This window comes from Staurois parvus, unplaced genomic scaffold (assembly GCF_062004578.1).
Source record: "Staurois parvus isolate SC_StPar_1 unplaced genomic scaffold, SC_StPar_1.0 ptg000432l, whole genome shotgun sequence".
Classification (NCBI taxonomy): domain Eukaryota; kingdom Metazoa; phylum Chordata; class Amphibia; order Anura; family Ranidae; genus Staurois; species Staurois parvus.
This window is the reverse complement of record NW_028318228.1, coordinates 2552960-2566155: the sequence shown is the minus strand read 5'-3', so window position 1 is coordinate 2566155 and position 13196 is coordinate 2552960. Positions and strand designations below refer to the sequence as shown.

Here is a 13196-nt window from a genome sequence, read left to right as displayed (position 1 = left end):
TTGAGTATTGGAGTCCTAAACATCACGGAGGTTCTTTTGGGACCCAAAGACCGGGCAAAACCCTTTGACACCAGATGTACAACGGTTGTGGTTCCGGTGAAGGGTAAAGGCAAAAAGGATAGAAGTTTCTCTTTAAAACTGAATTCCAGGTATTATTATTATACAGGATTTATAGAGCACCAACAGTTTGCTCAGCGCTTTACAATATACAGGTATGACTTTTTTTAGCATTGTTACAATGGTCCAGCTGCCCTGCTGCATTGTGAACACAGGAGGTCACGCCTCTCTCGGTATAGGAGCCAATCACAGAATGCCTTGCTTTTTTTATCAATTCATTTATTTTATTCATATATTTATTTCAGGTACTTATATAGCGCCATCAATTTACACAGCGCTTTACATATATATTGTACATTCACGTCAATCCCTAACCTTCAAGTGGCATACAATGTAAGGTCCATAACACACATTCATACATCCATTAGCTCCAAGGTGTTCTCTGATTGGACAAGGTGGAGTGGCAGGGCAGGGATGTCTCAATCCCCACCTCATCCAATTATAAAACACCTTGTATTTTATTGCAGCCTCTTACAACACCCACTGTCCATTTTGGTTGCCTGGGGTGACAGCAGAGGAATTGTAGCTCGGGCAAGCTGGAGCCTCCGAGACATACAAGAGGAGACTGACGGCAACTGATCTAGATGTAACATCGTTCACCATGACCGTTTTGGTGGTGGGTCAGTGATGGTCTGGGGAGGAATATCCATGGAGGGACGCACAGACCTCTACTAGCTAGACAATGGCACCCTGACTACCATTAGGTATCGGGATGAAATCCTTGGACCCATTGTCAGACCCTATGCTGGTGCAGTGGGTCCTTTCTGGTGCATGACAATGCCAGGCCTCATGTGGTGAGAGAATGCAGGCAGTTCCTGGAGGATGAAGGAATTGATACCATTGAATGGCCCCCACGCTCGCCTGAGCTAAAGCCAATAGAACACCTCTGGGATATCATGTTTCGGTCCATCCGACGCCGCCAGGTTGCACCTCAGACTGTCCAGGAGCTCAGTGATGCCTTGGTCCAGATCTGGGAGGAAATACCCCAGGACACCATCCTTCGTCTCATTAGGAGCATGCTCCGACGTTGTCAGACATGCATACAAGCACGTGGGGGCCATACAAACTACTGAGGACCATTCTGAGTTGCTGCAATAAAATTTCACTACAATGGACTGGCCTGCTGCATCATTTTTCCACTTTGATTTTCGGGGTGTCTTTGAATTCAGTCCTCTGTAGGTTGATAATTTCCATCAAACAATGGGGCATCCTTACGTTCCTAACACATTACCCAGTCCATGTCAGTATAGATATCCAGCAGAAGATTTTTCCCCATTGAGATCTGATGTGTTCTCAACGTGTTCCTTTAATTTTCTTAAGCAATGTATAATCTACCATAACATCAGTCATAACCCTGGTGTCTAATTGTATTTTCTCTGCTAATTACAGGCGTACCTCTATTTACAAACGCCTCGGTTAACGTAATTTTCGGTTTACGAATGAAAATCCATTGAAGATAATGCTTCAGTTTACTAATTTTTTCCGCAATACGAAGCAAGTTTCCCAAGGATGCATTGCGCCTATGAGGTTTATAGCGCCGGCCCCGTGCCTTTAAAATGCACTTTATGAAGTGTTTTGAACAGATAAGACTTTTTTTTTTACTTTTTTCTGACCTCTGGAACAGATTAATTGGTTTTCAATGCATTTACAAATTTTTTTTAATCATGTCCCTGTACAGTATTTATGCCTTTTAAGTGCACTTTATTAACAGTTTTGAACAGATACAAAGCTTTGTTTACTTTTTACTGACCTCCGGAACTGATTAATTGGTTTTCAATGCATTCCTATGGGAAACTGCGTTTCGGTTTATTAATATTTTGCAATATGAAATGTCCTGGAGAACGCATTAAATTTGTAAACCCAGGTACGCCTGTAGTTATATTTGACTTGCTAACCCCAAGCATTATCTATCCTATCAAACGAGAGTAGAAGGAATTTACCAGAAACAAATGACTAGGATTCACGGCCTTACTAGTAAAAACCAGATACTGAATAGTTGTTTATGGACAGAACAAGTTTCTACCTGTCAATGTAGAGGTCTGGGCATTGGTTGAGATTACTTTACATTCAGGAGTCAGTAATCATTCCTATAGACCTTCATATGACAAAGTCATAGACATTGTTTTCATCAAGGCTAGCTATACACACATAGATTGTTCTCATTCAGCCCTGCAGACTATATGGGATAAATGACTCACTCTCCCTTGCTGGCTATTGTATTCTGACAGCCGCTGTCAGAATTGGATGCAGTCATCTTGGTTGTAGTCACTATTCAGATGAGAATTTTTCACCCGGATCCTTCGACTTTCAAATCAAAGTTTGTTGAGCGGAGTGGTGCCAATAGGGCCCCTACCGTACCGTGTATGGCTAGCATTCAGGAGCGGACTGACCATTCGAGCACTCGGGCACTGCCCGAGGGCCTGGGGTCAGTAGGGGGCCCCAAGAAATGCCCCTGGTACCTTTTATAGGTTTTTATAGGTGTGGTTTGACTGTGAGCGAGGACACCGGGGCCCCATGATCCCCTATTGCCCGGGGACCCCATGAGTTGTCAGTCCGCCCCTGCTAGCATTAGCAGACATCTGATAGGACAATAGTATGTAACACCTAAAATCTACTTCTTGGTTTTCAGCGCAGAGATCACAGCACTGTGAGATTTTAGGATTGGACGGTTAGCTTTGGCACTCATAGCTCCAGTTCAGGTAACCATGAAGCTGAAGAAGGACAATGGGAGCGGAGGGGTTAAACAGTGTTTAGGGGTAACCATAGGTTAATGTTTGGGATTGGAGGTCTATGCTTACGGTTAAAGAAGAACGGCCTAACCCTATATCTATTCTTAAAATGTTCCCTTCCCCTCCTACTACCTATCCTGCATACCCTGTTATCCACTTCAAGTCCGGATACTTTCATCCCTTCCTGTCCAGGCCAATTTTCAGCTTTCAGTGCTATCACACTTTGAATGACAATTGCACGGTCATGCAACACTGTACCCATATGAATTTTTTAGCATTTTTTTGAGAGATAAAACTTTATTTTGGTGGTATTTATTCACCACTGGGATTTTTATTTTTTTTGCTATATGAATGAAAAAGTCCCAAAATTTTGAAAAAAAAGTGTTTTTCTTATAACATTTTGCAAATAAATAATCTTTGTTCATAAATCTTGGCCAAAATGTATTCAGTTATCTTTTGTAGAAATTTACTAAGTATACTGGTCTTTTTTTTAACCACTTCCTGTCCGGCCCATGTACATAAATGGCCAGACGGGAGCAGTGCAGGAGCGGGTTGCCGTTTATAAACAGCGCTTGCATTCACAGCCTATGCGTGCTTCCTGGGAGCACACAGCACCGATCACTGTACCTCTGTGTGAGGTCGCGATTCATGTGATCACTGATTGGCCAATAAGTGATCACTGTGTCCGCAGAGACTGCGGACACAGTACAGGAGATGACCAGAGACTGCGGACACAGTACAGGAGATGACCAGAGACTGCGGACACAGTACAGGAGATGACCAGAGACTGCGGACACAGTACAGGAGATGACCAGAGACTGCGGACACAGTACAGGAGATGACCAGAGACTGCGGACACAGTACAGGAGATGACCAGAGACTGCGGACACAGTACAGGAGATGACCAGAGACTGCGGACACAGTACAGGAGATGACCAGAGACTGCGGACAGTACAAGGGATGACCAGAGACTGCGGACAGTACAGGAGATGACCAGAGACTGCGGACAGTACAGGGATGACCAGAGACTGCGGACACAGTACAGGAGATGACCAGAGACTGCGGACAGTACAGGGATGACCAGAGACTGTGGACAGTACAGGAGATGACTGCTGACCTTTGGGGAGGGGAGGGAGCGGGTACCTGAATTTGACAGGTACCCGCTCTTACTTCTGCGGAGTTGTTGTTTGGTTAGTGTCCACTCTGCAGCAGGACCTTACCTGTTCCTCTATCCAGCCGTGCGCTGTCTTCTCGGCTTCTGTAGTGTGGGCGCTCTGCTTGACAGCCGGGTGCCAAGTGCGCATGAGCGAGAAGCACTGCGCTTTGTGATTGGTCTGGGCGGCTTCTGGGACCTGTCATGTGTCCCAGGTGCCGCCTTACCATTCACAAAGCGCACCGCTTCTTGCGCATGCGCACTTGGCACCCGGCTGTCAAGCAGAGCGCCCACACTACAGAAGCCGAGAAGACAGCGCGCCGCTGGATAGAGGAACAGGTAAGGTCCCGCTGCAGAGCTGAGCAGCCGGCCCGGTATTCTGACACGGCAGCGGTGGAAATACCGGACCGGCCGCTCCATATTCGCTCCATAAGAAGCACTGACATTTTCCCCCCTTTTTTGGGGAGAAAAAAGTGCGTCTTATGGAGCGAAAAATACGGTATTTATTTGCAAAATTTTATACGAAAAACACTTTTTTTTCAAAATGTTTGTACTTTTTCATTTATATAGCAAAAAAAATAAAAATCCCAGTGGTGAACAAATACCACCAAAATAAAGTTTTATCTGTCTCAAAAAAAATGCTAAAAAATTCATGTACAGTGTTGCATGACCGCGCAATTGTCATTCAAAGTGTGACAGCACTGAAAGCTGAAAATTGGCCTGGACTGGAAGGGGGTGAAAGTGTCCGAACTTGAAGTGGTTAAAAAAAAAAAGCACAACAACCAAATCGCATGTGGTCTGGTGCAGGAAAACACACTGACACTTGCAGTGCGTTTTGAATGCTGTGCGACACATGGGTGTCCCGCGTTCTGATGTGAACTTGCCCCGACTCTCACTTCCAGGAACTGCATACATCCAGGTTAGTTAGCTAAGAAGACCACGATGATTATACGGCGATGGGACAGTGCGCAGGGTCGTACATCCATCCCGAATCGCTGGAGGTGCACATACATGTGCGCAGGGTCATACATCCATCCCGAATCGCTGGAGTGGCACATACATGTGAACAGACGCAGCTCCTCGCAGCCGCTCATTGTTTTGTCCAGGATTACTATTGTAAAGTTCAATAATACACAAGAATGAATGAGTTACCTATAGGATGGTTAATGTATGGCGTCTCTTCCATGTCCTTCCTCCTCTGCGCCTTGTGCTTCTCTGCTGCAAAGTGTGCTGCTTCTAGGAGGAGGGCGACCTCAGCCATCGCTGTCCCGGTTGTCACACACTACTGTGAAAGGAATGGAGGGTTATACACAGGGAAGTGATTACAGAGACAGCAGGAAGTGGGCAGGACTTAGTATTCTCCGGCAATAGAGACTCACAGAGAGCCTGGCAAGACACAGACATAGAATAACTGGATGATCTACTGAAGGAGGAGAATGAATCTGCTGAAGGAGGAGAATGAATCTGCTGAAGGAGAATGAATAGATCTGCTGAAGGAGGAGAATGGATCTGCTGAAGGAAAAGAATGGATCTGCTGAAGGAGAAGAATGGATTTGCTGCAGCTGCATTCATTTCATCTGATCCCATGCAAGGAGATTCCTTACCATTAATCCACTCCTGAATCTTGTGTATCCCTGAGTGGTGTGCATGCTCTCTTCACACACCGACCATGTGCAGGCTTTAGCCCGGGTTCACATATATGCGGTGCATTGCATGTGATTCGCACATGAACCGCACCGCATTCCTGTGCAAATCACATGTGATTTGTGTACGGTGCGAAATTTTGTATGGCTCTAATCACACCGCACCCACACCAAAAAGGTGCAGGACCCTTTTTTTGGGTCCGCAGTAGAATCAGATTGCATGGGTATTCACAGCTATGCAATCGAATTCTGCACATCGCACCATGTTTTGCAGACCGCTTTCGGGGTGTTGTTAACACACACACCCGCAGTGGTTCGCATGAACGGGGTGCGATTCTGATGCGGTGCAGAATTTGCACAGAAAACATTGCGAATTCGCACTGCATCAGTGTGAACCAGGGCTTAGGCTACATTCACACAGGTGATGCCATGAACATAGTACGCTGTGTTCAGAGGAGCTTGTCCCTAGTTGAATGCAGGACTCTCCCTAACTCAGGGGTGCGCAACCTTTTGAAGCACGAGGGCCACTCAAAGTGTTACTAACAGTAAAATCAGTCTATATATGCAGTAAAGCATGCTTGTTATACTCACTGTGGAAGCTGAGTAGAGCCATCCAGAGCAGTGTGTGCACAGTGAAGCAAGCCCCGCCCTCTAGTAAAACACTCTCATCACACAGTTAACCCTTTGATCGCCGCACATGTTATCCCTTCCTGCCCAGTGCCATTAGTACAGTGTCAGTGCTTTTTTTTTTTTTAGCACTGATTACTGTATTGGTGTCAATGGGGATGTCAGTGACACCAAGTCAGTTCCCCCCAGTGTCAGAATGCCCGCTGCAGTCTCGCTATAAGTCTCTGATCGCCGCTATTATTAGTATGAAAAAAAAAATTCCAGTATCTATACCACCATTTGTAAACGCTATAACTTTCACGTAAACCAATTAATTTACACGTATTGGGATTTTTTTTTTTAGCAAAGACATGTCGCAGAATACTTTTGGCTTAAATGTATGATAAAATTTGATTTTTAACTTTTTTTACTGGACATGTTTAATAGCAAAAAGTCCAAAATATAGTTTTTTTCTCAAATTTGTCAGTTTTTTTTTATAGCGCAAAAAATAAAAACGCACAGGCAATCGAATAGCACAGAAAGAAAGCTCAATTCATGGGAAAAAAAGTACGTAAGTTTCATTTTGGTGCAGCGTTACATGACCGCGCAATTGTCAGTTAAACTAACGCAGCGCTGTAATGCAAACCGCTTCTTTAACTGCTTCCTGACCGTCCTATAGCAAAAATACTGCTACAGGGCGGCACCGGTGCGCAAAATCACATACGTATATATGTGATGTGTGCTCCCATGGTTTTCACGCCCCTCCTAGATAGCATCAGATTGCGCGTCAGTATACTAGTCATCACATTTAACCCCTTGATTGCCAGGAAGAGGTTCATACACAATAGATCTCCATTGCTAGTATAGTGTCTGAATGGATCAATATCTTTGATTAGATCAGCATTATACCAGCGTTCACATTAGTATAGTTTCACCAAAAATGCAGCGTTAGCGGGATCAGCCCCGGCACCTGCAAGGCACCTGTGTTTAGCCCGTACGCTTACCCCCCCCCCCTTCTCCCCCAACAAGTGCAGTGTCAGTAGGTCACTGTCACTTGATATTGCACACAAAACCGCAGTGTTGGCAGAATCAGGTTTGATCTGTGTTAGCACTTGCCGGTAAATTTTGATGACTCTCAAATGCAGCAGTGTCAGTACTAGTGCCACGCTACCTTTTGGTGAACTGGTGAGCGCCAGCAGCCTAGTACATCCTGGTCTTTCACATACCAGCACTGCAATATCACTTGGTGACATGACAAGACCCATAAGTGTAGTACAAGCTGGTGTGGTGGCAAGCACAAGTATTGTCCCGCAACAACCAAGAATTCGCACAAAGGCCCGTAGAGCCCCTAGTATCCGTCCGGATGTGCTTGCCAATCCTGATTGGCAGTCCACAAATTCTGCAGCACCTGTACTTCCCCCATTCACTGCCCAACCCAGAATTCAGGTGGAAACAGCAAATTTAACTACTTCCCTTGATTTTTTTGGAGCTGTTTTTCATGGAAGATCTGTATGCGTTGATTGTGGATCAAAGCAATTTATATGCACGACAATTTATAGCCGCCAACCCAAATTCAAACTTTGCCAGACCATTCGCATGGAAACCCATTACGGTTTCCGAATTTAAATTTTTTTGGGCCTAACCCTCCACATGGGCAACACTAAAAAAAAATGAATTGCGGTTGTATTGGTCCACAGACCCGATTCATCCTATGCCGTGTTCTCTGCTGCCATGGCCAGGCATAGATATGAGAGTATAATGTGTTTTATGCATTTCAACGACAATACACTCTGTCGTCCTCGAAGTGACCCTGAATTTGGCCCCTCGTAAATCACCTTAACCAAAAATTTGCCAATGTCTATACTCCCCAGCATAAATCTGTGTTGACGAGTCCCTCATTAATTTTTCTGGCCGCCTTGCATTCAAACAATTTCTCCCCAGCAAGCGTGGCAGATATGGGGTCAAGATGTAGAAGACCTGTGAGAGGGCAACAGGCTATACTTATAAGTTTAGGATTTACGAGGGAAAAGATAGTCACGTGGAGCCCCCCGGATGCCCAGACTACATGGGGAGCAGTGGCAAGATAGTTTGGGACTTGGTGTCATCCTTTTTCCATATGGGGTACCACTTATACGTGGACAATGTTTATTCAAGCGTGCCACTATTTAAACATTTGTTCAATCATGGAATTGGCGCTTGTGGCACTGTGCGACCTAATGCTTGCCCACCATTAGAAGTGGGTGGATGCAGGGCTGTATATTTTAATGGTTGACATATCACACACTTTTTCTGGCAGAGATTTCTTCTCTTTCTTTCATTCAGCCCAAAGGCTGCATACAACAAAAAAGAACATAGCATATACACCCGAGGACCAGCGACGTACTGGTATATCACTGGAGTTTTAATGGTTATATGACCGCTCTAATAGCAGACAATAGGGTGCGACTTGGCATACGATTTGCAAGTCGCAGGGCATGCAAATTGCATGCCAAGTCGCACCCGATGTGACCGGGGGGGGCTAAGAGTAAAATCAACTGCAACCTGGGAAGCTCTGGACGTTATAGGATGCAAGGGAGCTGATGCAGAGATTTCTGTATATCCAGGAGCAGATCAGATCCTCTGGACACATGAAAACACAGGTACATTTAAATGCGGGAGACAGTGATCTGTGAATTAAAAAAAAAAATGTGCAGCTCAGGGTAGATTCATTTTTTTTTTTAATTGTAGAAGTGACATTGCATGCAGAGAAGTTGATCTGGGAGAAGTAATCGCATTTCACAGATCACTGTCTCCCGCATTTAAATGTACCTGTGTTTTCATGTGTCCAGAGGATCTGATCTGCTCCTGGATATACAGAAATCTGGTCTCCCAGGACCCTTCATTTACTATATCCGCTCTCCCCGGACCCTGCATTCACTATATCTGGTCTCCCAGGACCCTGCATTCACTATATCCGGTCTCCCCGGACCCTGCATTCACTATATCTGGTCTCCCTGGACCCTGTATTCACTATATCTGGTCTCCCCGGACCCTGCATTCACTATATCTGGTCTCCCCGGACCCTGAATTCACTATATCTGGTCTCCATGGACCCTGTATTCACTATATCTGGTCTCCCAGGACCCTTCATTTAGTATATCCGCTCTCCCCGGACCCTGCATTCACTATATCTGGTCTCCCCGGGCCCTGCATTCACTATATCTGGTCTCCCCAGACCCTGCATTCACTATATCTGGTCTCCCCAGACCCTGAATTCACTATATCTGGTCTCCCCGGACCCTGCATTCACTATATCCGGTCTCCCAGGACCCTGCATTCACTATATCCGCTCTCCCAGGACCCTGCATTCACTATATCCGCTCTCCCAGGACTCTGCATTCACTATATCCACTCTCCCACAGTACACAGAACATGGAAATGCATTTTTAAATATAAACTGCTAAATATCTTTTCAAATCAGCAGTTAGAGCAGTCTTGTGACTTCTATCAGTGTTCAGCTGAGCACTGGTTACAGCTTGTAGGAGGAGCTTTCTGCTCTAGGAGGATGCAGGACCCCTAACCTCTATCTGGTCAGTTCTGATTGGCCTTGTACTGATCACATGCACTCTCCCAAGAAAAAAAACTCTCTAGCAATACACACCAAATTGAGCATGTGCAGAGTTTCTCCACACCATATGTCTTATCAGGAGATAAGAGGGGGACACTGGAAGAAGGGAGGATTAGAGAAGACAGGATCAAACAGCCTTTTTACACAATGCACAGGATTAACTCCTTAAGTTCCACAGTGAGTATACCAAGCATGCATTACTGCATATACAGACTGATTTTACCATTGTAGGTTTAGTAACACTTTAAGGGAAAGGAATTCCATTGGACAATGCACAGTTTTATAGCCAGTTTTAATATTTCAGAGGTGCCTGCCACCCAGCCAAACTATGTGCAAGATTCCAACACCTATTGTTTCATAACCAGGATTGACATGACAAAAATGCCTCTAGTTCTGTAGAGCTACAGCAGTGCCTCCCATCTCACAAGACTAAGTGCTAGATACTGGGCATCCCATATTACTGCCTGTGATTACCTACTGAGCTCATCTAGGTACCTGTACCTAATAGAATGTAATGGTGTTACTTTCTGCCAGGCAGTGTAACATGGGGTACCCTCAGATACCAGATAACCCCTAGAGCAGGGGTCTCCAAACTTTCTAGACAAAGGGCCACTTTACTGTCCTTCAAACTTTGGGGGGGGGGCATTGAGAGTAGATGTCAGTGGGGAAAAAAAAATGCCCCATTGTTGGTGTAATTGGGAGAAATTGTGACCCATTGTTGGCGTCATTGGGAGGAAAAGGGCCCCATCATTGGTGTCATTGAGCCCCATTCTTGGTGTCATTGGGAGAAATTGTGACCCATTGTTGGCATCTTTGAAAGGAATAGGGCCCCATCATTAGTGTCATTTGGAGGAATAGTGCCCCGTCAGTGGTGTCATTGGGCCCCATTGTTTTTGTCATTGGGAGAAATTGGGACCCATTGCTGTTATCATTCGGAGGAATAGTGCCCCATCATTGGTGTCATATGAAGGAATAGTGCCCCATCAATGGTGTCATTGAGCCCCATTGTTGGTGTCATTGGGAGAAATTGTGACCCATTGTTGGGTGTCATTGGGAGGAATAGTTCACCATCAGTGGTGTCATTGGGCCCCATTGTTGCTGTCATTGGGAGAAATTGTGACCCATTCTTGGCGTCATTGGGAGAAATAGTGTCCCATCATTGGTGTCAGTAGAGGAAATTATGCCCCATCATTGGTGCCAGTGGTCCCCATTGACAGTGTCATTGGGAGGAATTGTGCCCCATCATTGGTGCCAGTGCGGGGAATTATTCCCCATTGTTGGTATCAGCAGACGAAATGGTGCCCCAAGGGCCAGATAAAAGCAAGCAAAGGGCTGCAGTTTGGAGACCACTGCCCTAGAGTCACAGCACATCTCTTTAGGGCAATCAGGGTGGCTTAGTGGTTAGCACTTCCGTCTGGCAGTACTAGGGTCATTGGTTTGAATCCCAACCACGGCACCACCTGTCTGGAGTTTGCATGTTCTCCTTGTGCCTGCGTGGGTTTTCTCCGGGTACTCCAGCTTCCTCCTGCACTCCAAAGACATGCAGGTAGGTTAATTGGATCCTGTCTAAATTGTCCCTAGTATCTGTATGTATGAATGTGAGTTAGGGACCTTAGATTGTATGCCCCTTGAGGGGTAGGGACTGATATGAAAGTACAATATATATATGTAAAAGAGCTGCGTAAATTGACGGCGATATATAAGTACCTGAAATAAATAAATGATGCACGTTTGCTGAAATGTAGATCTTGCTGTTGGCATGAATTATATTTAGTGTTCTGTGTGTATTCCAGGGTAGGCATAGATCTCCCTGGTGGCATAGATACTGGAAAGGAATCTGCACATCTTGGGGTGCAGATCTCACTGGTAAAATGCATACTGGTAAGTAAGCTGAATGCTCTGTAGTGACGTGAATGCTTTGGAATGAGATGTGTAAAGTGGTGATATGGATTTTAGAGAGTGAGGTATGTGTGTTAGAGTGCATATCAGGACGAAGTCACGAGTTACGTGATGCAACGCGTCGACGGCAATAGCGTGGTGACGTACTTCCGGCGTGACGCCATCTTGGAACACCTTTTGATCATGCTTACACCCAGCTTACTGCTATGACCTGGATACAGGCTACTATTATGTGAGTGTATATCTCTTTTTTGGCTTATCTTTATTCTGCCATTAAAAGCAGTATTACACTATGAAGATTGTGTTCTCTTCTTGATTTATGAGCATACGAGCTTTGACACTTGAGGAGGGTATATCCCATTTGCCTATTGGTCCGGTTGAATACTGTCTATATGATGACTGCCCACACCATCCTACCTGAGGAGCCACCAGTTTGAGGGATCCAGAGGTGATCTACATTTGCTTTGTGGCCCTGCGGGATCGTAGAGTGGAAGTGAGAGGCCATTGCAGCCATACTGCTTGGGATCACGTTTTGAGTGTGCTGTGATTCACCTGCACGTCTTGGAAATAACAGCATTTGTATGAACTGTGGACACTTTATTTTGCACAAAGCCACTGTTATCTGTTTGGCCTCTCCTGCAGATATTCACCTGGTCTTTATTGAGTACCCTTTGGTTACTAGGGGTCACTGTCTCATGTATATTCCCATGTGGATTTGGGTCATCTGTTGCCCCGTTTGTTAAAGTCTAATTTTCTAGTATTTTATGTAAATCACTTTTAATACCTTTTGAGTGTTTTATTATTAGTTATAGCGCTGCATTATTTTTTTTATGTATTTGTACTATTGTTCCTACTTGGTATAGGTTAGATGCTGGCTGCTTTTTAGTTAAGTTCATCATTTACCGTAAAAGCGCAGGAGGACAATTTTTTTTATATATTTTACTAGTGACATGGATAATGGGAAGTGACCTGTGTGTCCTGGAGTCAGATCTTAATGATGACATGGATAATGGGAAGTGACATGTGTGTCCTGGAGTTCGATCTTAATGATGACATGGATAATGGGAAGTGACCTGTGTGTCCTGGAGTCAGATCTTAATGATGACATGGATAATGGGAAGTGACCCGTGTGACCTAGAGTCAGATCTTAATGATGACATGGATAATGGGAAGTGAGCTGTGTGTCCTGGAGTCAGATCTTAATGATGATATGGCTAATGGGAAGTGACCTGTGTGTCCTGGAGTCAGATCTTAATGATGACATGGATAATGGGAAGTGACCTGTGTGTCCTGGAGTCAGATCTTAATGATGACATGGATAATGGGAAGTGACCCGTGTGACCTAGAGTCAGATCTTAATGATGACATGGATAATGGGAAGTGACCTGTGCGACCTAGAGTCAGATCTTAATGATGATATGGATAATGGGAAGTGAGCTGTG

General features: G+C 45.1%; 1 protein-coding gene across 2 annotated transcripts in view; it reads right to left on the bottom strand.

Annotated features, from left to right (window-relative positions):
* Nucleotides 1–6262, bottom strand: part of HDDC3 (HD domain containing 3) — a 125860-nt gene extending 119598 nt beyond the window's left edge. The window contains exons 1-2 of one of the 2 annotated variants that reach the window (XM_089687635.1): nt 6234–6262; nt 5152–5284 (exon numbers count right to left, since the gene is read on the bottom strand). In XM_089687635.1, coding sequence (XP_089543761.1) covers nt 5152–5260 — 109 coding nt within the window. In that variant the 5' untranslated portion in view covers nt 5261–5284; nt 6234–6262. Of the gene's footprint in view, nt 1–5151; nt 5375–6233 lie in introns of those variants that run through there. The other variant, XM_089687636.1, reaches the window with a different exon arrangement.
* Between the last annotated feature and the right edge of the window lie 6934 nt (nt 6263–13196).